This window comes from Planococcus citri, chromosome 5 (genome assembly GCF_950023065.1).
Source record: "Planococcus citri chromosome 5, ihPlaCitr1.1, whole genome shotgun sequence".
NCBI classification, from domain to species: domain Eukaryota; kingdom Metazoa; phylum Arthropoda; class Insecta; order Hemiptera; family Pseudococcidae; genus Planococcus; species Planococcus citri.
This window is the reverse complement of record NC_088681.1, coordinates 20,657,608-20,679,005: the sequence shown is the minus strand read 5'-3', so window position 1 is coordinate 20,679,005 and position 21,398 is coordinate 20,657,608. Positions and strand designations below refer to the sequence as shown.

General features: G+C 33.3%; 5 protein-coding genes and 1 long non-coding RNA gene across 7 annotated transcripts in view; 2 read left to right on the top strand and 4 right to left on the bottom strand.

Moving 5' to 3' along the window:
- The window catches only part of LOC135848176 (uncharacterized), a 185,438-nt gene that overhangs the window by 91,838 nt on the left and 72,202 nt on the right, over nt 1-21,398 (bottom strand). The gene's annotated exons all lie outside the window — the stretch shown is intronic.
- Nucleotides 6,172-8,032, bottom strand: LOC135846939 (nucleolar protein 11). The gene is made up of 2 exons (XM_065366302.1): nt 7,855-8,032; nt 6,172-7,760 (listed from the first exon to the last, which is right to left on the bottom strand). Exon 2 carries the CDS (start codon nt 7,758-7,760, stop codon nt 6,246-6,248), a length of 1,515 nt encoding a protein of 504 aa, XP_065222374.1. The 5' UTR covers nt 7,855-8,032; the 3' UTR covers nt 6,172-6,245.
- On the bottom strand, nt 9,147-13,238 carry LOC135846362 (transmembrane protein 50B-like). 2 transcript variants are annotated; one of them, XM_065365405.1, is made up of 5 exons: nt 12,687-13,238; nt 12,497-12,603; nt 12,188-12,360; nt 11,980-12,087; nt 9,147-9,226 (listed from the first exon to the last, which is right to left on the bottom strand). In XM_065365405.1, the coding sequence occupies exons 1-4, from the start codon at nt 12,783-12,785 to the stop codon at nt 11,996-11,998; spliced, it is 471 nt and encodes a 156-aa protein (XP_065221477.1). In that variant the 5' UTR covers nt 12,786-13,238; the 3' UTR covers nt 9,147-9,226; nt 11,980-11,995. The 2 variants fall into 2 exon arrangements, with proteins under 2 accessions (XP_065221477.1, XP_065221476.1); XM_065365404.1 differs by lacking the exon at nt 9,147-9,226 and having other exon boundaries at nt 11,359-12,087; nt 12,687-13,237.
- On the top strand, nt 13,280-15,698 carry LOC135846359 (uncharacterized). Its single transcript, XM_065365400.1, has 4 exons — nt 13,280-13,516; nt 13,600-13,877; nt 13,963-14,094; nt 14,171-15,698. The coding sequence occupies exons 1-4, from the start codon at nt 13,436-13,438 to the stop codon at nt 15,366-15,368; spliced, it is 1,689 nt and encodes a 562-aa protein (XP_065221472.1). The 5' UTR covers nt 13,280-13,435; the 3' UTR covers nt 15,369-15,698.
- Nucleotides 17,664-19,540, bottom strand: Syx8 (syntaxin 8). The gene is made up of 7 exons (XM_065365403.1): nt 19,351-19,540; nt 19,070-19,264; nt 18,898-18,984; nt 18,632-18,819; nt 18,451-18,543; nt 18,267-18,368; nt 17,664-18,177 (listed from the first exon to the last, which is right to left on the bottom strand). Exons 1-7 carry the CDS (start codon nt 19,380-19,382, stop codon nt 18,119-18,121), a joined length of 756 nt encoding a protein of 251 aa, XP_065221475.1. The 5' UTR covers nt 19,383-19,540; the 3' UTR covers nt 17,664-18,118.
- Nucleotides 19,663-21,247, top strand: LOC135846360 (uncharacterized). The gene is made up of 3 exons (XM_065365402.1): nt 19,663-19,871; nt 19,945-20,481; nt 20,571-21,247. Exons 1-3 carry the CDS (start codon nt 19,818-19,820, stop codon nt 21,132-21,134), a joined length of 1,155 nt encoding a protein of 384 aa, XP_065221474.1. The 5' UTR covers nt 19,663-19,817; the 3' UTR covers nt 21,135-21,247.

Below are 21,398 nucleotides of genomic sequence, written 5' to 3'. Positions count from 1 at the left end.
TTAGCAGAAGTTAATAAAATTGAGCAAACTTTGATAAAGAGCAAATTGGGACAAAATCTACCAAAGTTTGGCAAAACCAACATTTGACTTTACCAAAATTCAACCAAATTGAGCAAAATTTGACAAAGTTGCCAAAATCTGATAACAAGAGACAACTTTGACAAAATCCAGAAAAATTTGATAAAAAGCCAAATTTAGCAGAAGTTAATAAAATTAAGCAAACTTCGATAACAAAAGCAAATTGTGACAAAATTGAGCAAAATTTGACAAATTTACCAAAATTTAACCAAATTGAGCAAAATTTGACAAAATTGAGCAAAATTTGACAAAATTTGCCAAAATCTGATAACAAGAGCAAACCTTGATAAAATTTAGAAAAAGTTGACAAAATTTAACCAAATTTAGCAGAAGTTAATAAAATTGAGCAAACTTTGATAACAAGAGCAAACTTTGACAAAATTCAGAAAAATTTGACAAAAAGTCAAATTTAGCAGAAAATGTTGATAAAATTAAGCAAACTTTTTATAACAATAGCAAATTGTGACAAAATTTACCAAAGTTTGACAAATTTACCAAAGTTTGACAAATTTACCAAAATTAATTTACCAAAATTTGACAAATTTACCAAAATTTGACAAATTTGTACGATGAATCGATCTAAATCGATAAATCTGACTCAAGAATATTGAAATAAATCGAACAATTCGACTGACAAAACATAACAACTCAAAATAAAAGTAATATTTATTTTACAAGGTCGTTGACCTAACGATCAACAAACCTAACGAAAACAAAGAACTAAGCAAGAGCTCGATGACTTTATAACTCGACGATTAAATCAATATTAACGCGACAATTTACGAAACATAACGATTACAACGAATAAACGAATACCTATTTAACAGCCAATGAATTTTCACGAAATTTAGAACATTTTAACTCGATTAAATAGCCACGTATTAATATTACGCGATTTTACGTAAACGAAATTTATTTTTATTTAAAAATAAAAACTAGAACTACCGAACACTTTTCGATACGTTACGGTTACAAGACCAATTTTGCCAACAAAATTTACCAAAATTTGACCAAATTGAGCAAAATTTAAAAAATTTGCCAAAATTTGATAACAAGAGCAAACTTTGATAACAATAGCAAATTGTGACAAAATTTACCAAAATTTAACCAAATTGAGCAAAATTTGCCAAAATTTGCCAAAATCTAAAAACAAGAGCAAACTTTGATAAAATTCAGAAAAAATGTGACAAAATTTAACCTTTAGCAGAAGTTGATAAAATTGAGCAAAGACAAAATTCAGACAAATTTGACAATATTTATCAAAATTGGACAAAATTCATCAGGCAAAACTTATACTTTGACAAAATCCAGCAAAATATTGCACAATTAACATTATAACCAATATTTTAAATCTCTCCTAAACCCAAGTTAGAGCATTAAAAACAATACACTTTATTGAAAAAATTATTAAATGTTGATAAAAGTCACCCAAACCCAAAGTGCATGAAAAAATTTGTGAAAAACTTAATAAAAATCTTGAACACTCTCGAGAACGCATTAAAATCTTGAAAGATTATCGAATTCGAAACGTAATAAAAATTCAGTGAAAATTGCCAGAAATGCGTGAAAAAGTTTCAAAAACGAGCCCGAACGATTTATGCAAATCAAAAAAGCATTAAAAATTTCAACAAAAATAATCCATAAAGCAGTGCTTCAATAAAATTAGTCAAAAACACGACAAAAGGTATCAAGAAGGTCACCTATAAAACAAGCATCGAAATCACTGAAAATCAGCAAAAAGTTATGAAATTAGAACAGAATTCGCTAAGTATACCTAAATGAATAAAAAATTGAAAAAACGAAAAAATTCTCAAATTTTGGACAATTACCAAAAAGTAATAAAAATTTGGCGAATTTTGCCAAAAATGCACGAAACAATATCAATAATAAAATTGAAACGAACGTCGTTGTCACAAGTGCGTGAAAACGCGTTTGAAAAAAAAAACGGTTAAAATGACATAAAATATCGAAAAAAATCATTGAAAACTGCAGAGTTTAATTTTTAATTCAAATATCAACATTTTAGTAACTATTGAGCAGAACTGAAGGCGGGTGGGGGAGGGGTTTGGTTCTAGAGTAGACACGAAATGACTCATTGAATCAAACCAATGATCAGAATAAAACTTTGCGTTATGGAAGATTTGAGGGGAAAAAATTAATTGAATTTTATCTTGATTTTGAACATTTAATTTCGGTGCAACTTTTAAAAACGAACAAAAAAGTTTCATGATATAATTGGACTAAGTATGTATCTTAAAAATAAAACAAACCACAAGTCGATAGAATAGAGGGCAGTTTCGACCTATATGCCCGGTCAGATTACATCGATAGCAAACAATACTTCCCCGAGGGTTGGTATTGTTCCTATAGTTTCCTCCGGCGGATCGACAAGACTTGGCCATATGGCCACGTTTGTGACACTTATAGCAGGTACGATCTTTGGCTTGTACGAAGCCACTACCACCGTTACGTTCACCGTTACCGTTCGACGAATTACCGGACGAGTTCGAATTACTACTACGCGATTTATTACGATTACGATTACGTTTATTATTATTACCGGATTGATTACTATCGGCGGCGGCCATCGCGGAACCGGTACTTGTCGAACCCTTCGAAGTCGAGGAGTTCTTCGAGGCATCTTCCAAACTCAAAAGCAACGACGAAATTACTTTCGGATTTGGGTCTCCAGCTGTAACGTGAACTAGTCCTCGAGCAGTCATACGCACTGACTCGTACTTAGGCGAATTGCCTAACGCATTGATCAGATACGTATAGACTTCAGATGGAGTCAATTTCACGTCCAGACTCTCCATATCGTTGACAAGCGTATAAAATGCCTCCAGGAACTCCTTCGGACTTTTGTACATATCGATGACAATCTTCGAAATACGAGTTCGACAGTCGATAATTGCTGCTTGGTTTTCCGCCTGGTACAAGGAGTTGAGCTCCGTCCAGAATACGTACGGATCCTCTGTCTCCTTGACCAGTCGGAAAACGATCTCAGCTACGTGCCTAATTAAAATTTCAAGCGCTTTCGCTTTTTTACGCGGCGATAACGAATTTACTTGTACGATCGCGGTTTGAAGTCCTTTGGCCGAAAGAATAACTTTGATTTTTCTCTTCCAGGACACGAAGCCCGTACCGCGAAAGACCATCGACTCCATTACACGATTATCACCGGCACCGAACATACTACCAGACGAACTACTCGAATCGGATTCTACAGCTACTTCGTCGGACTCGTCGTCACTACTTTCACTACCTTCGGACTCGTCGTCGGATGGACCAGGAGGTGGAGGAGGTGGAGGACCGGATGGTGGATTAGACGGAGGAGGAACGGAATCAACAGGGATCGTTGGATCGTCAGATGTCGAATCACCAAAACCTGCTGAACTTGGACCAGCTTCCGAATCGCCGGATGACTCAGATACGTGCTGTAACGTTACTTTACTTTTACCTTTCGACCTCGGTATACTTTGTTCTGGTTTTTCTTTTTCAGAAAAACCACGAAACTCGGCGCTCGATTTACGCTTATCCGAACTACTATCGTCGTCTTCTACGTTGACCGATTTTCCTGACCGCAAATAGGACAGGACTGTCGACATTTACTTCGTCGAACACTACACGAACCAGTACGCTGAAGCTACACAAGCCAGAAAATTCCACACAGGACGTCGAATTGCGAAACAGAGCTTTCACGAACTACGCTCTACGCTACCATGTACGATGAATCGATCTAAATCGATAAATCTGACTCAAGAATATTGAAATAAATCAAACAATTCGACTGACAAAACATAACAACTCAAAATAAAAGTAATATTTATTTTACAAGGTCGTTGACCTAATGATCAACAAACCTAACGAAAACAAAGAACTAAGCAAGAGCTCGATGACTTTATAACTCGACGATTAAATCAATATTAACGCGACAATTTACGAAACATAACGATTACAACGAATAAACGAATACCTATTTAACAGCCAATGAATTTTCACGAAATTTAGAACATTTTAACTCGATTAAATAGCCACGTATTAATATTACGCGATTTTACGTAAACGAAATTTATTTTTATTTAAAAATAAAAACTAGAACTACCGAACACTTTTCGATACGTTACGGTTACAAGACCAATTTTGCCAACAAAATTTACCAAAATTTGACCAAATTGAGCAAAATTTAAAAAATTTGCCAAAATTTGATAACAAGAGCAAACTTTGATAACAATAGCAAATTGTGACAAAATTTACCAAAATTTAACCAAATTGAGCAAAATTTGCCAAAATTTGCCAAAATCTAAAAACAAGAGCAAACTTTGATAAAATTCAGAAAAAATGTGACAAAATTTAACCTTTAGCAGAAGTTGATAAAATTGAGCAAAGACAAAATTCAGACAAATTTGACAATATTTATCAAAATTGGACAAAATTCATCAGGCAAAACTTATACTTTGACAAAATCCAGCAAAATATTGCACAATTAACATTATAACCAATATTTTAAATCTCTCCTAAACCCAAGTTAGAGCATTAAAAACAATACACTTTATTGAAAAAATTATTAAATGTTGATAAAAGTCACCCAAACCCAAAGTGCATGAAAAAATTTGTGAAAAACTTAATAAAAATCTTGAACACTCTCGAGAACGCATTAAAATCTTGAAAGATTATCGAATTCGAAACGTAATAAAAATTCAGTGAAAATTGCCAGAAATGCGTGAAAAAGTTTCAAAAACGAGCCCGAACGATTTATGCAAATCAAAAAAGCATTAAAAATTTCAACAAAAATAATCCATAAAGCAGTGCTTCAATAAAATTAGTCAAAAACACGACAAAAGGTATCAAGAAGGTCACCTATAAAACAAGCATCGAAATCACTGAAAATCAGCAAAAAGTTATGAAATTAGAACAGAATTCGCTAAGTATACCTAAATGAATAAAAAATTGAAAAAACGAAAAAATTCTCAAATTTTGGACAATTACCAAAAAGTAATAAAAATTTGGCGAATTTTGCCAAAAATGCACGAAACAATATCAATAATAAAATTGAAACGAACGTCGTTGTCACAAGTGCGTGAAAACGCGTTTGAAAAAAAAAACGGTTAAAATGACATAAAATATCGAAAAAAATCATTGAAAACTGCAGAGTTTAATTTTTAATTCAAATATCAACATTTTAGTAACTATTGAGCAGAACTGAAGGCGGGTGGGGGAGGGGTTTGGTTCTAGAGTAGACACGAAATGACTCATTGAATCAAACCAATGATCAGAATAAAACTTTGCGTTATGGAAGATTTGAGGGGAAAAAATTAATTGAATTTTATCTTGATTTTGAACATTTAATTTCGGTGCAACTTTTAAAAACGAACAAAAAAGTTTCATGATATAATTGGACTAAGTATGTATCTTAAAAATAAAACAAACCACAAGTCGATAGAATAAATGATCAAAATTAGTGGATCATTGAAAAATCCGAACCTGCGTAGCTCCTTTAGTTTCGAAATCAGTTTATTTCGTAGGTAGAATTTTTTAATTCATCTTTCCAACATTGAATTAAATCGGAATCGGAATCCACATTCAGAATTTTCATTCTAGAAAAATAAACATTTTAAAAGATGATATTATGATAATGATGCACTCGTAGAAAACTCTTCTGCAAAATTTGGATTTCATTTTAAAAACTTGAATTAATGCACAACACACCAACTCATGAACGAAAACAGAAAGAGTCTTCGCAAAAAAGAGCAATTAATTTAAAAAGGTCGTACATATATTGAAACAGACTTTGAAAAAAAAAATAATAATAATAAAAACGACAAGATATTTAACAAATTACCAAACTACGAACCTACCCTAGAATTAAAATACCTTTTTTCAACCTTGAAAAGTCGCAATTTTATTAAAAACATAACAATTAAGGGTTAACTTCAAAAGTAAAAACATTAATTAGCATCGTCCATGATATTTTGCAAAAATAATTACAAAACTGAGACAGAAACACGTGCCTATTTCAAGAGGAAAAAACTCGCCAAACCCCTCATTTTAAAATTAAAAAGTCAAGAACTCGTAACATAACCAAAGACAATATGAAAAATACGACAATTTATTAAAAAAAACAGAACAACGAAGTTGGCAAAAAAAATAATAATAAATAAAAATCCTCAACTCAATATCTGTTTCTTCTTCGTAATACACGACGCTGTAGCAGCAATTTCAACGTAGTCGGTCAATTTGAGGCATTCTGTTTTCAATACGTTTAAATACGAATTCAATCTCTCGAATACTTCCGTATCATTGGACATCATGTACTGTTGGTAATAAGCGTCGATAAAAGCGGTAGCCCATTTGACCAATCTACCATTATCGTGCGACATTTTCATTTGACCAATAACGTACTCTAGAATATCCAAAGACGCGTCGACCGAAACGGTATTCTTTAAAACCGACACATCAGTTAGAGTAAAATTACGCAGGATAGATTCCAGTACATCTCTTCTGGATTTCTTCTTCTTCAAACACCATAATAGTAAATCTATCAGAATCGAATCCGGTATATCGCAAGAGGTATTCACAAGGTTACGTAATTCTTTGATATTGGACTCTTCGATCATCTGAGGTACAGTCTTTTTACATATTTCAGCTTCGGAGATAACTTCGTCGATACGTTTTTCTAGGTTTTCAGTGTTAGTACCGACCATCGTGGATAATTTACGATTCTCTTGCTGATAAGGAACGACGACCAGGTTATGTCCCAGGATGAGGAAGAGCTTCGAATTCAGGTACCAAAGCTGAGGAGAATTCGTACAATTTTCGTAGAATTGTTTACAATGTGTCAAGTTGTACTTCACGCTGTACACGAGCAGGGTTAATCCTCCGTTTTTCACGTAACAGAGAGCAACGCTATAGGGTGACAGCGTCTTTAAAGCGACCGTATACTGAGCATCGATATCGGAGAAGGTGTTTAAATGTTTCATACGTTTGTTAGAATCGCGTAGTAAACCATTTCGGAATAATTGACCATCGGACCATAGCGTAATGCAATCTAGACTTTTATCAGAAATCAAACAATACCCTAGTAATTTACCATCGTATTGGAAACCGTAGCTGAACAGAGGATCGCCTGTAATATCTGGTTGGACACCGATCAATCTGTACGCATTATTACAGCTCACTAATAAGCTAACAACGGCAACGGTACTGTTAATCGATAGAATCTCGTACGATAGTATTTTTTCGCCTTCTTTCAAACGAGACGATTCGAAAGCGGTTTTACGTTTTTCTAGAACTGTGTCCAAGTACGAAACGTACCCTTTTTCGAAAACCACCACCGTTTTACCGAGATCAGGATCGATCGTTAGACCGGTTATTTTTTCAGCGAATTTGTACTTCTTGACTTTATCGATACTTTCTACGTTGATGGACCATTGACGTAGCTCGTTGTGATTAAAAACACCCACGTAGGTTTCGTTGTGTTTATCGTATACGGATGCTGAGCTTATACTGCCTTTGCTGTTCCAGCATGTGATTTGTTTCGGATCCGAGACTTTGTATCGTCCGATTATGTTGCTGTTGGCGGTCACTATGACTGTATCTTGTTCGGCATCCGGTGTCAGTCCGAGGAAGCTTTTTTGCTCGATTAACGGGCATAAACTGTAGCAAGGTAGCATTTTCGCCATCTGGTAACGATAATCGTGTATCAATATGAGAGTATTGTTATAACGAAAGTGTTGAACTGTACAATAATATCGATGGATTAGTTCGTATAGTTACCTTGAGTTGAGCATTTAGAATCCTCCGGTGATGATCTGGGATACAGATTTCGATACGATGCAGCAAATATGAAACTTTTAACACAACTTTTGACGAACACTTTCTTTTAAAAATGTCATAATTAGCCGAAATGGCGAAATACAACGATAAGAAAACACGTTGTTTGGAAAATGAAAATAACATAACACGATGATAAGAAACGTGAGTTCTGACTAAACGCAGCAACCGACGTGACGTCATGTGGACGCTCACCGTAAGTGTTGCCAACGTTCGCAAACGTGACAGAAAAAAGTAATCCGTTTATTAATTTAAATTTAAGTTAAGCTCCTTTCCTTAAATTTAATTATTGAATATTGAATAATCGCAAATTGCTGCAGTAGTGCAGCCTCCAGGGCTCCAGCACAGCTCCAGCCGGTTTTAGCCTTCCGTTACTGCGTTTTTCATTTTTAAAAAAATAATAATAATCTCATTTTGTTCAAATCAAATTTCAAAATTTGAAAATCTCAAAAAGTGAAAACTCGTTTTTTCTTCGTTGTTTATTTCATTCCATTCCACACCTTGTCGATCATTCTGTCATTCATTTTCATTTTTCATATTTTTATTTTTTTTCAACAATTTTTGTCCATCGTCAAATTCAAAAATAACTAAAATACCTAAGTTTAAAAAAACACTTCAAAGTACAAGGTAATGAAAAATGAAAATTTCTCATCAGTCATCATAACATAGCTAATTATGTGAAATTTCTAAATTAATTTTTCTTTTTTCAAAAAGGCACCAACATTTTATTTTTAATATAACAACGCTTTCGGTTCCACCTCCGAAAAAATACGTTTCAATGAAAATATCGACTAGGTAGGTCCCTACAAGGCTTGCTGACAATAATTTTGACGTTTAATTAAATCTAGAACGATGAATGAAAACTAAAAAAAATCCAAGGCGATGAAAAAAAAGAGAGAGAACATTTTCTTCTACCTACATCTAAAAGGAAGTGGACATCTCGTTACGTTTCGTTACGTTGCTTTTCATTCATTTTTGTTATGGTGGTGAAAAAAGGCCAATTCAAATGTACCTTGTACACTTGATCATTCATAATACCAAAATTTTTAAAATCGTGGTTAGCATTTGCATTATTATTTTAATCCATTATTATGCTTTTTAACGCGAAAGACAAACCGTATTCTATCCTTAAAATTCCAAGTCGAAAGTAGGTAAGTCATCTATAGCAATTAGCACCTATTTATTAAAATGAAAATTGAATGCTTTCGAGTCGAATTTGAAATTATTGAGTGTATTTTTACCTTTTGCTTCAATCTTGGCACATAACAGTAGATTCTGGCTGCTGTCATTCTCAGATGATCCATCAGACGTGTACCTGAAACGACACAAATTATAATTTTTTGATTAGTTCAACCATATTTTCAATAATTTCAACATTGAAAGTCAAATAAAAGTAAGTAGATACGAATTACAATTTACTATTTCATTTATAAAAACAAATTTTACCATAGATTCGATCCAACAAAATTCTCTAGTCATGCACCGACTCAATTTTTCCAAAAGAAAAAAAGTAACCTTAGTAACAAAAAAAAGTTTGAAAAATTAACCAAAAAAGTGACGAAACGTGAGCAAAACATTTTATTGCAGAAAAAAATCAACAAAAAAACAGAACATTACAAAAAGAAAAGTTCTGATTTTTAATTTTGAAAAGTTGAAATATTTTAAATCGAGACTCGAAGAACAATTTTAGCAAAATGAAGGGCTTTTTGACAATTTCTACAAAACAACCGTGACTTTTTGGTAAATTTTCAAAAAATGAGAATTTTTGATAATTTCTGGCATAAAAACATGATTTTTAAGGCAAACAAAACATTTTATTCGCAATTCTAGTCAAAAAATGAGACTTTTTTTGTAATTTTTTGCTTAAAAAACGAGAATTTTCGCCAATTTATTGTAAAAAAGCAATGACATTTTAATTTTTGAATTTTGCTAACAAAGCGATGAGTAGGGCTAGGATTTTTATGCAAATGCTTGTCTGAATGCGCTGCAGCAGATACCGCATAACAATGTTTCTTTTGCGATTCATGCATTTTTAAGACGAATTGCAAAATTTTTTAGCGCATAATTTTGCTTTTCTAGACCATAAATGCTTAAAACTGCTTATTTTCAGCAAAAAATGGCCGATAACCGCTTTTTTAGCGCTTTTTCAAGTACTTAAGCGCATATTTCTAAGAAAAACGACAAAAAATCGTTCTAAAAACTCAAATTTTTGTTGTTTTGTCAAAAAAATCACTTTCAAACTAGTTTAATTGAAAAAAAAATAAAAACATTTCAATCTCTGTTAGTTTTTATTTACCCAAATCTTGTAATCTGTCACTTGTAGGTACATTTAATGTTTTTGTTCAAAAATTAAATCTAAAATAAATGACTTTCGGTATTTTTCTGACTTAAATAATTCAGTTTAAACTTGATAGGAAATTCAGTAGGATTTTCGCATTCTGCTTAAAAATGCCTGCATTTTGATATGTCACATGATGCACTTACAAACCGCTTATTTTCGCTTTTTTAGATTTTTTGGCGCATAATTTTGCTTTTTTTGGCCATTTCAACTGCTTTTTATAAGCGCTTAAAACTGTTTTTTCAGCGCATAAAAATCCTAGCCCTAGCGATGAGATTAATAGGGCCCATCAATAATTTTTGGAAAAAAAAAGAAGAGTAGGTACAATAACTTTTTTTTTAGGTACCTATTCATTTTTAAATAAAAATATAATATCAACTTTTTAAAAAAAAATTTCAACTATATTAACTTCAATTCAACTCGATTTTATATTTGTTAAATTGTACCTATAATTTATGTCGTACCTAAGTATTTTTTGTTTTAATATATAGATATTGATTATTCTTATAATATTTTTTATAGAATTTTTATATCAATAATTTTTTTAATTTTGTTATTTGTTTTTTAAAAATAATTTCAGCAAAAAGTAGGACTTTTTGTCGATGATTGCTAAAAAGTTATGCTTTTTCATGATTTTTGTCGAAAAAGCGTGACTTTTCGGTAATTCATGGCAAAAAAAAACAATTTTTGGAAATGAAGAGAGATTCTGTGTCTGCATCAGTTTACTAAAGAGACGAATTTCCATCAGAAAGCAAAACTTTTACAATTTTACTAAGTAAAAAGCAGGGCTTTTTGAAAATTATTGACACAATTATTGTAATTTTTCGCAATATAATTTATTATGCCAGTCGTCAAGAAAGTTAGACTTCTTTGCAACTTTAATTCTGGTAAGAACAAAGAACGGAGAAAACAAGACTTCTTGGTAATTTTTGGCAGGAGAGCGACGTTTCTGAGTATAATTTTTGAGAAAAAAGGCGAGATCTTTTGTAAATGTTTTGCAAAAAGTATGATTTTGTGAATTTTTTGCAAAAAGTATGATTTTGTGAATTTTTTGCAATAAAGTAAGTTTTTAGGGTTCCCCCACCAAGGGGAACCCTATTAAAATCGCTTTCAATAATTCAGCCCTCCACGTTATTTAGAAAGGTATCTTATGTGTTGCGTAATACGCTATACATAAGACTCCTTTGTATCTGCCAAGTCACTTTCTTCAACTCTAAATAGTAAACATTGCTAAACTCTTTCTACTTTGTTTTTATCAGCCAACAGTTTTTGTGACGCCATAGATAACGTCAAGTACTTACGCAATTATAACGTGTGAAAATTTTCTCATTATGGTACATATCCTCGCCTCCTCCCCCCTCCCACCCAAGGTGAAAAAGCAAATAAGAAGAGCTACAATGAAAAATTGTTCACTGAAAATTCACAATTTTGTAGCAGACTGCTTCGTTACATACGGAATACGCAGCTTTTCGATAAAAAACCTCTCCAAATCATCCATTAGTGCTGCCTCCCTTATGAAAAGCCCTTGGTGTTAATAAAATAAAAATTACTGTTGGAGAAAAATTGTAAGTCGAACAATAAATATACTTCTTGGTGCAAAATAAATTATATATCATTGAAGAACAGAAATATATACTACATTAGGTGAGATCAAGGAACATATCTTTTGATTATTGAATCTAGAATTGATGAAAAATGAACGTATAAAAAATTCACCGTATTATAGGTACCTATTAATTGATTGATTCACCACGTGTTCTTTTCAACTCGTCCAAATCTGTAAATTATAGAGCTGGCGAGGATGAGAATATTCTGCAAGAGTAATTCAACTCCTGGCACTGAAAGTCGCGAATAAAATGCAAATAAATAGTTTAAACAATTCAAGTAGATAGGTATTTTTCCAAAGGAGGAAAACAAGATCCGGTATTGTTTACTTACCTTTCTCTTTAGAACGCCGAACCAAGTCGGCAAAAATTAAAAATGAAGCAATAACTGACAAGAATCCCAATACAAAACCGACAAAGAACCATAATTGAGCTCCATTAGGACCGAAATATCCTCCGGCATAATTTCCATCTCCATGAATTTGCGACTTGGAAACTGAATTTACCCTGTACAAATACAAACGAACAAAAATTTACGAAATGCAATGGTAATTGTTCAAATTCAAAGTACATAGGTATGAAATTATTAATCAATTGATATTTGATAGATAGGTAGGTAAGGTATAGGTACCTATACACTTACATGATCAATGATATCGTACCTAGAATACCACATACATAATGACCACTACTGATTGCTGCAGGATACACGAAAGTGGCATCGATCATTAACCACCATCCGACAGAGAACTGTATTTGTAATGAAATAACAAGTACTTTTATTTTTTAGTTGGTTGATGGATTCATACTCATAGGGTAGGTAAGGTACTTACTAAAATACCAGCTAGTATGGCTGCAGCTGAGTTACTCTTATCTTCGCCTTCAAACCAAAGGCAGGATTTTAGATTGACTTTATCGCTCCAAGATGGCATGTTGAATTATAGGTATTTGAATTAAATTAAATTAAATTAAACAACTAATACTAATGATGATTGAAGGTATGAGTCAACGCTTAGTAATAAAAAAGGTTTGAATAATGTTCTTCACTCTTCTTGATACCAACTCAAATATTTACATTTTTTAGTTGCACTCTACTCACGACACCGATCAATTTAATAACAATAACAACAATAAAATCAAATCACCCAACGCGATGTCATTGAATTATTTAATTCACGTAGGTACAAAACTGAAAATCAAACTTGAAACTGTTGATGATCAAAAATTAAAATCACAGTCGGTTCAACTTCAAATTAGTTCAAACGTTCAAAGACCAGAAGAATCTCGATTTCTCGAAAAATGGCAAACCTGCTCAAAAAACCTGAACGAACATCATGGCGTCATCTCGCTAGTCCAATTCCTGCTGCCGAGAGTCTCATCTCTCATTGGGTTTCTTTTCCCCTCATGCCACCCTCCCTACATTGCGATGTAAACAAACCATCGTCATTTATCATTTCATTTAATTTTAGAATTTTAGACTTCGAAAAACGTTTTGTAAACTCGATTACGAAACATTATCCACTCGATAAAACACCCAACGATGGATTACAATTATTGCTAAAACCGACTCAATAATCCAGCAATGGACACTCCTTCGAATTCGATGGCTTGTTCTTGCCATCAAAATGGTGGTAAAAAGATACACAATTATTTCGTGCTCGAAGTAAGCTCATCTTTCATACTGTTTTCTGTCAATTTCAAGCATATTTATATGTAATAATAATTCAACCAACGTAAATTCCACAGACCATGTTACCAGTGGAATATAGTTATCTGATTTGTACCTTCAAAGAGTCAGCCAATCACTCGATTACCAGTCGTTTCCATCTAAACTGCTTTACCAAAGACGAAGCGATCGAATGGCTCGACAAGTGCTCTTCCATAACCAATATAACTTTCACGATTCAGAAAAAAGACAATACTGTTTACGCCAGATGCTGTTGTTGTACGCAAATCGAGAACCGGTGTCGGACAGTGATGAAAATCAATCTAAATCCTAGTAATGTAACTTCAAACGACAGCAGGTAACTCATTCAGTACATCTGTTACCTCATCGAAGTATGTACTGTAAATATTTACTAATAAAATTCTCGAATTACATTCACACAGTTTGACCGAACATACGATCCTACACGAGCATCCAACCACTGTGATCCTTCATTACACTCACGATATCGGTGCCATATCAGACATGTTGATCGAAGAGATAGCCGTAGACGATGATTTTCACGATTCTACAGAGTGAGTATTTCGCCAATCATTCCATCGTCGTTGTAATTTGCTGCGAATCTTACAAAAACCGATTCTTATTTCGCAGAAATCAACCTACGACCAAACCAAAGTCAACTTTCCTCGACAATATCATGCGTCAAAAACTATCCTACCTGTTCGACAAAGGCAAATCTCCTCAACGAACGTACCAACTGTACAAGAACGAAATACAATCAGTTTTCGATCGATACAACACCGATAATAGCCAACAACCTGACTTGAACTGGCTCCAAGAACAATTCTACGTTTATTTCGAACATAAGTACGGTATTCAGTTCAAGGAAGCGTTGACTCGATGGAAAGCCCGATCCGAAGAGCAGGCCGCCGAACAGCAATCTGTTCTAGATACACAAAAACTCAAAGTACTAGATTCCAAGATCGACGAACTTTGCAAAAAATACAAATCAATTTTACCCGCCTGTGAACGCGAACCAGAATCCTCGTCTCCTAAAGTAATCAATTCCATTGGAACATCGTCCGTCAACAATACACCTTCGTACGTAATCAACTTCAACTCGCAACAACCCAAATTAGAGCAGTTGAACGCGATTCCTGTGAAACTGATACCGAACGATATCGTCGTCCAGAGTAAAGATAGCAACCATGTTTTGAAGATGATCGGTATCAACGAATCGAGCCCACAAAACATCACCCTTCCATCCAATGTGAACGGGATTTTCATCTTGGCTCATAATGATATTCAACCGCAGACATCTTTCAAACAATCCAATACGTATACTTCGATTTTGAAGAAACCGTCGAGTGAAAAATCACCGCCTCCTGTTCCTATTCCGAGAAAACCCAAACAGCCTAGAAAATCTACTTTGAAATGCGAAGATCCCGATGATATCATGTTCACCGATAAAATAGAAGACCTGCAAACGCAAGTAAATTCTAAAAAAAGGAAACTAAAGTCGTCTCACTCTACGACTAAGAAGAGAAAAGTCGCGCCGAAAATCACTCAGCAATTGCGAGTAACATCGACTTCAAAAAAACGCAAACGAAAGTCGTCTCGCTTTACTAGGATAAAGAAGAGAAGCGCTCAGCAATTGCCAGCTAAATCGACTTCAAAAAAAAACAAACGAAAGTCGTCTCGCTCTACGAATAAAAGAAGAAAAGTCGCGCTGAAAAACGAACCTATACCTACCATTGATAAAAATGAAAATGAAAATATCGAATTGAAAAACACCCCTATTGTCGATGTCGATGTCGATGATATAGAAAATGTCATTTGTAGCGATTAAATGTGGACAGAGGGTTGGAAGGGTTGGGTATTTTTCTACAATGTTTTTTCACATGAGAGACATCGTAAAAACCATCGAATATTTTTATTTTACAGACAGAAGTGATGTTTTTTTATTTTTATTTTGAGTTATCGGTTATCTCCAGAGGTCAGAGTTGATAGCTCGGTACTAATTATAGGTCTATAATATGTGTATGTAAGCCTTATCTACGCATATTACCTGTACTCATTTCATTTCGTTTGTTGTTTTTCGTTATATTTTATATACAAGAAGTACTAGTGTTCATTTTTCTATTTTTAATGTTGATTTCATTAAACGTTATTTTCATTTTCTGAGCATATATTTTTTTTAAATCGTTCGTACATTAGTTAATGAAATTCAGATGAAACGATTTTGAACTTCTAATTTCCATATTGAGGAGATTTATCGAAAAAATACATTTTTTGGATTACATAGAACAACCGAGTTTCAAGAAATTAGAGCAGTAAATTTTCAACTTTTTTTTTTAAAGATCTGTTCAAATCAAACACGAAATTACGCGAATATTTATTTTCACAATTTTTTCACGTTTTCATCATCTCCAGATCGATAAAAATATATCTACTTTGAAAAATATGGAATTCTGCAGGAAGCTCTAGATGAATTAAAAGATGTGATCAACTGCTTGCCAAAAAAAAACATGGCTTTTTGGCAAATTTTTTTAAAACAAAAATTTTAATAAGCAGAAGTTTTTTGAAATTTTTTTGTAAAAAAAGAATACTTTTTGGCAATACAATTTTTTCGAAAAATCGAGACAATTCAAAATAAACTTACAAAAAGTTGAGTAACAAAAAAGAGACCTAAAATGACAAAAAATGAGAAAAAAAACCATTACAAATTGAAATGTTCTGGTTTTTAATTTTGACAATTGAACTATTTTATAACTTTTTGGAAATTTTTGGCAACTTGATGAGAACTTTTGCAATTTCCAATTCAAAAAAAAATATGGTAAAATACGAGACTTTGACTTTTGGCAATTTTTTTAAAAGCAAGCTGAATTTCAAAAAGCAGAACATTTTGAATTTTTGTTTGTAAAAAAATTTTAAAAAAATATTTTTTGGCAATACAATTTTTTTTTGAAAAATGGAGACAATTCAAAATAAACTTGAAAAGTGAGACTTCTTCGCATTTTTTGACAAAAAGTGAAGTGACATTTTTCTGCAATTTGAGGCAAAAAGCAGCACTTTTGAATAAATTTTGAAAAAAGTCACATCTTTCACATTCACAATTTTGCTGAAAAAAAAAACATAATTTTTGCCAAAAATCAAAAATTTCACGATTTTATTGTTTGAAAATTATTTTGGCAAAAAAAATGATACCTTTCTACAACTTTTGGGTGAAAAACAAGACTTTTTCGTAATTTTTCTGAAAATAAAGAAGAAAGTTTTTTTTACCAATGATTTTGCTAAAAAGCTAGAATTTTACAATTTTAGCAAAAAGTACTCGAAGCAATTTTTAAAAAATATCACAAAAAAATTGTTTTTTTTTCGAAATTTGTACCAATAAAGCTATTCTTTTTTGCAACTTTTTCTGAAAAGCAAAATTTTTTTACAATTGGCAAAAAGCGCGACTGACAATTTCAGCAAAAAGCAGGACTTCTTGAGAATTATTTATAGACCAAAAAACAAGATTGTTTTGGGCAATTTTCTGGCAAAAAAGCAAGAGACTTTTTGGCGAATTTTTGAAAAAAAAAGTACCTATGACTTCTTCACATCTTTTTCGAAATTTTTTCCAGAAAATTGCAACTTTTTGCTACAGAATCATTATTGGCGTTTTTTGATCAAAAAACAAGACTTAAAAGTGATTTTTGCAACAAAAAAAAAACACAATTGTCAATTTTTGAAACAGCAAGAATTTTTTACAAATTTTGTCAAAAAACAAAACCTCATAATTTTTGCAAATAGGGTTAAAAAAATACTTTTTGGCAATTTTCTGACAAAAAATTTAAACTTTCGGGTAATTGTTGTAGAAAAAGTGACTTCTCTATATTTTTTGTAATTTTTACCAAAAAACTAGACTAGGTAGTTTACAACTTTTTGCTGGAAAAACAAAATTTTCAAGAAATTATTGGCAATTTCTGGCAAAAAAAAGCAAGGCTTTTGGATAATTTTTGGAAAAAAATTGAGACTTTTCGAAATTTTTGACAAAAAAATTACCATTTTAGCAAGAAATGAGACTATTTGGCAATTTTGGCTAATGACGAGATTTTTGGCCATTTTGGCAGAAACTGAGACTTTGAAAAATTTTAGCAATCCATAAGGCTAATACGTTTAATAGCGAAAATACAAGTACACTGGAAAAAATAATAACCATAAAGACGATAATCTGATACAAAATGAATCAATCATTCACAATATAAAAAAATGCATTTAAATTCGGCGAACTGCTCGAATACAAAAATATGTATTGTGACTAGTAACGAGTACTGAAGAATTAATAATGTATACGTTGATTATTCAAGATTAATACATATATACGTTAATAATGAAAATGATTCGTGAATTAAATCAAAATAAATCCTCGAAAATACACGTTAATCGATTCCTTAATAAAGGTAAGTACTCGAGATACTGTCTGCTTTGGATTTGGTAACGATACTCATTATTACGACGAAAGAAACACACATGATAGAGTTTCGTAGGGGGAAAAACCCGAAGGGAATACGAAAACGAAACAGGAATGTACACAGCTACGTTGAGCAGAGCACCTCATCACGATAAAATTACCACAACGATGGCGATGAATAATAAAATAATAATGATCCAGTATCCTAGAAACATAATATCATCGTATAAGTACGTAATACATCAATCATTAATCGTAGGAATCCTATTCTAATATAGGTATATGTATATTTACCACAAGTGGCTTCTTTTCGAGAGAATACGTTGATTTGATCAGTTCCTCTTTGTAAACCGGTCACAGTACGTTCCATTCTGTCAGAAATATCATCCAAGATATCTGCCATACAGAGGGATTAAAAAAAGATCACTCTTCGTTACTATAATTTGACTCACTCGTACTACGAATGAATAACACTCACCATTATGAACATTAACCTCATCTCCGATCTTAATGGCGATATTTTTCTGTCTCGAGATAGTTTTACTCAATTCTTCCAACCCAGCATCTTGTTCTAAAATACGTAAACGATGCTCGTGTAAAAATCACGTCACTAAAATACATATAAATCTTCGCAGAATATTACTGATTTTCACACACACCTTCCATCATAGACCTCTGTTGCAATCTCAACTGAGCCATATCAGCCATCGTAGGATTCTCCGGTAATATAGCATCGTCATCTCCGACCGAAGACCATCCGCTGTTCTCCACTTTGCTCAACTTGTTGTTCGAAAATCCATATCTATCGTCCAGCAGCTCGGATCGATTCGTTTTCGACATCGTATCTCTACATTTATCGAAACAACACCACCGTTATCACGAGTAAAATCATACCAAAGATGAAAAAATATCTCGTATGATTTACCTATCGTTGAATCTCCTCTGCATATGGATACTTTTCGTTCTCAAATTCTCGGTTAATCGTTCTCTACGTTCGGCTTCGTCTAGAGTACTACGACTATCGTTAAGGACTAATCATCGTCAACTCACACTGATCAATTCATCATTCTTTCGAGATGAATGTACAAAAAGGATACATAGCTCTGGACATGGTAGCCTCTCGTAATTTATGCGATAGTTGTTCCACTTCCACATCGAACTGTTTCAATCGTATACGAATCGATGACGATAGACGTGCGTAATCGTCGCTGGTTTTCAACTCGACGCTTCGTTTATTGAGTAAATCGAGAATATCTCTGTGCAATTTCTCGCACATATCGTACTCGTCCAGCCTATCGTGAAAAATAACGTCATTTCCAGATGTTTAGTACTTCGTAATACGAATAAAATAAGTCATTTTTCCTGTTAGTCGACTCACCAAGGATCGTTATCAATCACCACCAGAGCCATGGTTTCCGATCAGTTATCTTTCCTTTTTGATTACAGCAGCTTCCCAACTAGTTCTTCATGGTCTCGAATTATTAATCGAAATTAAATTAACGTCTACGAATTTAAAATCACCTTCGAAATTACTTTGCAAACGACAAAACAAATTTTTAATCAGTCGAAATTTGTCGAAATAAATCCATTATCAGTTTCAGTGACATTATTTGTCTAGAGAGCGCTGCGTACGTTTTTTGTTTACGACTTGTTCTTATCAATCGACTTGTACGTTTTTTTTTCTTCAGAAAAACAGATTCTCGTTTCTAAATTCAAACTTTCAAAGCTCACAATTCGTCGAATACATCTGTCTTTGGCTATAATTTTACCATTCGTTTATAAATATATCAATCAATTATGCCAATCGATGTAATATTTCAGTGATTCCAATCATATCCTTCGACCATGTCATCGTTCGATCTGAAATTCGTCAAACCGGAAAACACGTCGTTCGTAAAGGTAGTACAATAATTTTACAACTCAACCCTTTCACTCATCCTGTAATCTAACCCCATGATGTTCGAATTTACAGAAAGTCCTACCACAGACCAATTTCACCGGTGTGATTTCCAAACTATGCAGAAAATCCATCGAACGAGACGATTACGAACTGGAAATCCTATGCAAATCGAGTATACCATTCGAACAAGCCAAACAATTCGTTCACGACTTCGGTGAGAAAAACGAATGCGTGTACGTGTGTCGAAACACCGGCAGATCAGACTGTCTGTATCGAGCATCTTTCAAATGCCAACACTCGAAGAAGAGAGTCGACCTGTTGAATATTAAATCTAGAAAAAAACAATCCAAAGGAACGGCGTGCCCGAGTTGTATTCACATTAGCAGCAAGATAACCAAAGAGAATATCGCTTTGACTAAAATAAATATTAAATTTCGCCATAATCACGAGCTTACCTCGGCCGAAGCTTTACGTTACCATAAACCTCAACCATCTGTAGTGGAAGCTTTCGAGAAACTGTACAGAGAAGGTAAAAAGAGTCCAGCCGAAGCTCTGAAAGCTTACAAACAATCCGTGCTGTCAAATATCGAAGCTTCGGAAGCGGAAAAGGTATATTATCATACATAAGTACCTACAAAATACCTACGTACTCTGTTAAAAACATTTCTAATCTTTCTTTTTCTGTATGTCGTATATAGATCATGTTGAATCGTAAAATAATGCCAGACTACGACTGGGTGCGACATTTCTATAATACTTTACAAAAACGCATCCTCTCATCGGAAAACAGGATCGTATCAGCAGTACCTGACAGCACCAGCTCACCTTCTCATCAGCCAGAAAACGTTGTTGGTTCTTCGAATGATGAAAGATTTCATCCAGTTTTAGAAATCAACATCGAAGAACAACCTTTTGAAATGGAAGTAGAAGTAGTCGAAATTGACGAAGATTCTTTACACGAAGACGTCGTCGAACAATTATCTAGAAATTTCGCTCGGCTAATCAAACGACTCGAACAAGATCCCGAATATTATCGCGATGGCGTCGTAGAGATGAATAAAAATCTCAAAGCTTTACTCGACGATGATTCGAGTTCGACTGATTTGCTGAATGCTTTGCTCAGTTTCAATTCAGATTATACTCGTAATTGCGTTCCTCAGATAAACGTTAAAACAGACATCGAAGAAGCCAACTCGACGAAATACTGCAGTAAAGTAATAAATCGAAGACGAAAACGAAACCGAACATCAACGAATTCATAGCCCGAATTCTATCAATTGATGAACTGCATTTTTTTTCTATGTACGTGATTCATTATCGATACTTTCTGACTGCTTTTGTTACCTGAATTAAATTAGTGTATTATGTTGTCGAATGATATCGTTATTTTTCATTAATAATCCTAAAAATGAACCAAAAGAGGAGTACAGTTTTTGAAAAAACGAATTTAATCGTACTTTATTGAGAGCATTTAGCTCACCATTTCCACGATGTTTTTGGCATTACAATGGCAATTTCACGTGTTT

Excerpts from the sequence above, each read along its gene's own strand:
- LOC135846939 (XM_065366302.1), bottom strand. The coding sequence starts at position 7,760 with ATGGCGAAAATGCTACCTTGCTACAGTTTATGCCCGTTAATCGAGCAA.
- LOC135846362 (XM_065365405.1), bottom strand. The coding sequence starts at position 12,785 with ATGCCATCTTGGAGCGATAAAGTCAATCTAAAATCCTGCCTTTGGTTT. Across the intron at positions 12,604-12,686 it reads CCATACTAGCTGGTATTTTA|TTCTCTGTCGGATGGTGGTT; the intron begins GTAAGTACCTTA and ends TTACAAATACAG. Across the intron at positions 12,361-12,496 it reads GGTACGATATCATTGATCAT|GGTAAATTCAGTTTCCAAGT; the intron begins GTAAGTGTATAG and ends GTATTTGTACAG.
- LOC135846359 (XM_065365400.1), top strand. The coding sequence starts at position 13,436 with ATGGACACTCCTTCGAATTCGATGGCTTGTTCTTGCCATCAAAATGGT. Across the intron at positions 13,517-13,599 it reads ACAATTATTTCGTGCTCGAA|ACCATGTTACCAGTGGAATA; the intron begins GTAAGCTCATCT and ends TAAATTCCACAG. Across the intron at positions 14,095-14,170 it reads GATTTTCACGATTCTACAGA|AAATCAACCTACGACCAAAC; the intron begins GTGAGTATTTCG and ends CTTATTTCGCAG.
- Syx8 (XM_065365403.1), bottom strand. The coding sequence starts at position 19,382 with ATGGCTCTGGTGGTGATTGATAACGATCCTTG. Across the intron at positions 19,265-19,350 it reads GTGATTGATAACGATCCTTG|GCTGGACGAGTACGATATGT; the intron begins GTGAGTCGACTA and ends TTTTCACGATAG. Across the intron at positions 18,544-18,631 it reads ACAGAGGTCTATGATGGAAG|AACAAGATGCTGGGTTGGAA; the intron begins GTGTGTGTGAAA and ends TACGTATTTTAG.
- LOC135846360 (XM_065365402.1), top strand. The coding sequence starts at position 19,818 with ATGTCATCGTTCGATCTGAAATTCGTCAAACCGGAAAACACGTCGTTC. Across the intron at positions 19,872-19,944 it reads AAAACACGTCGTTCGTAAAG|AAAGTCCTACCACAGACCAA; the intron begins GTAGTACAATAA and ends TCGAATTTACAG. Across the intron at positions 20,482-20,570 it reads AAGCTTCGGAAGCGGAAAAG|ATCATGTTGAATCGTAAAAT; the intron begins GTATATTATCAT and ends TGTCGTATATAG.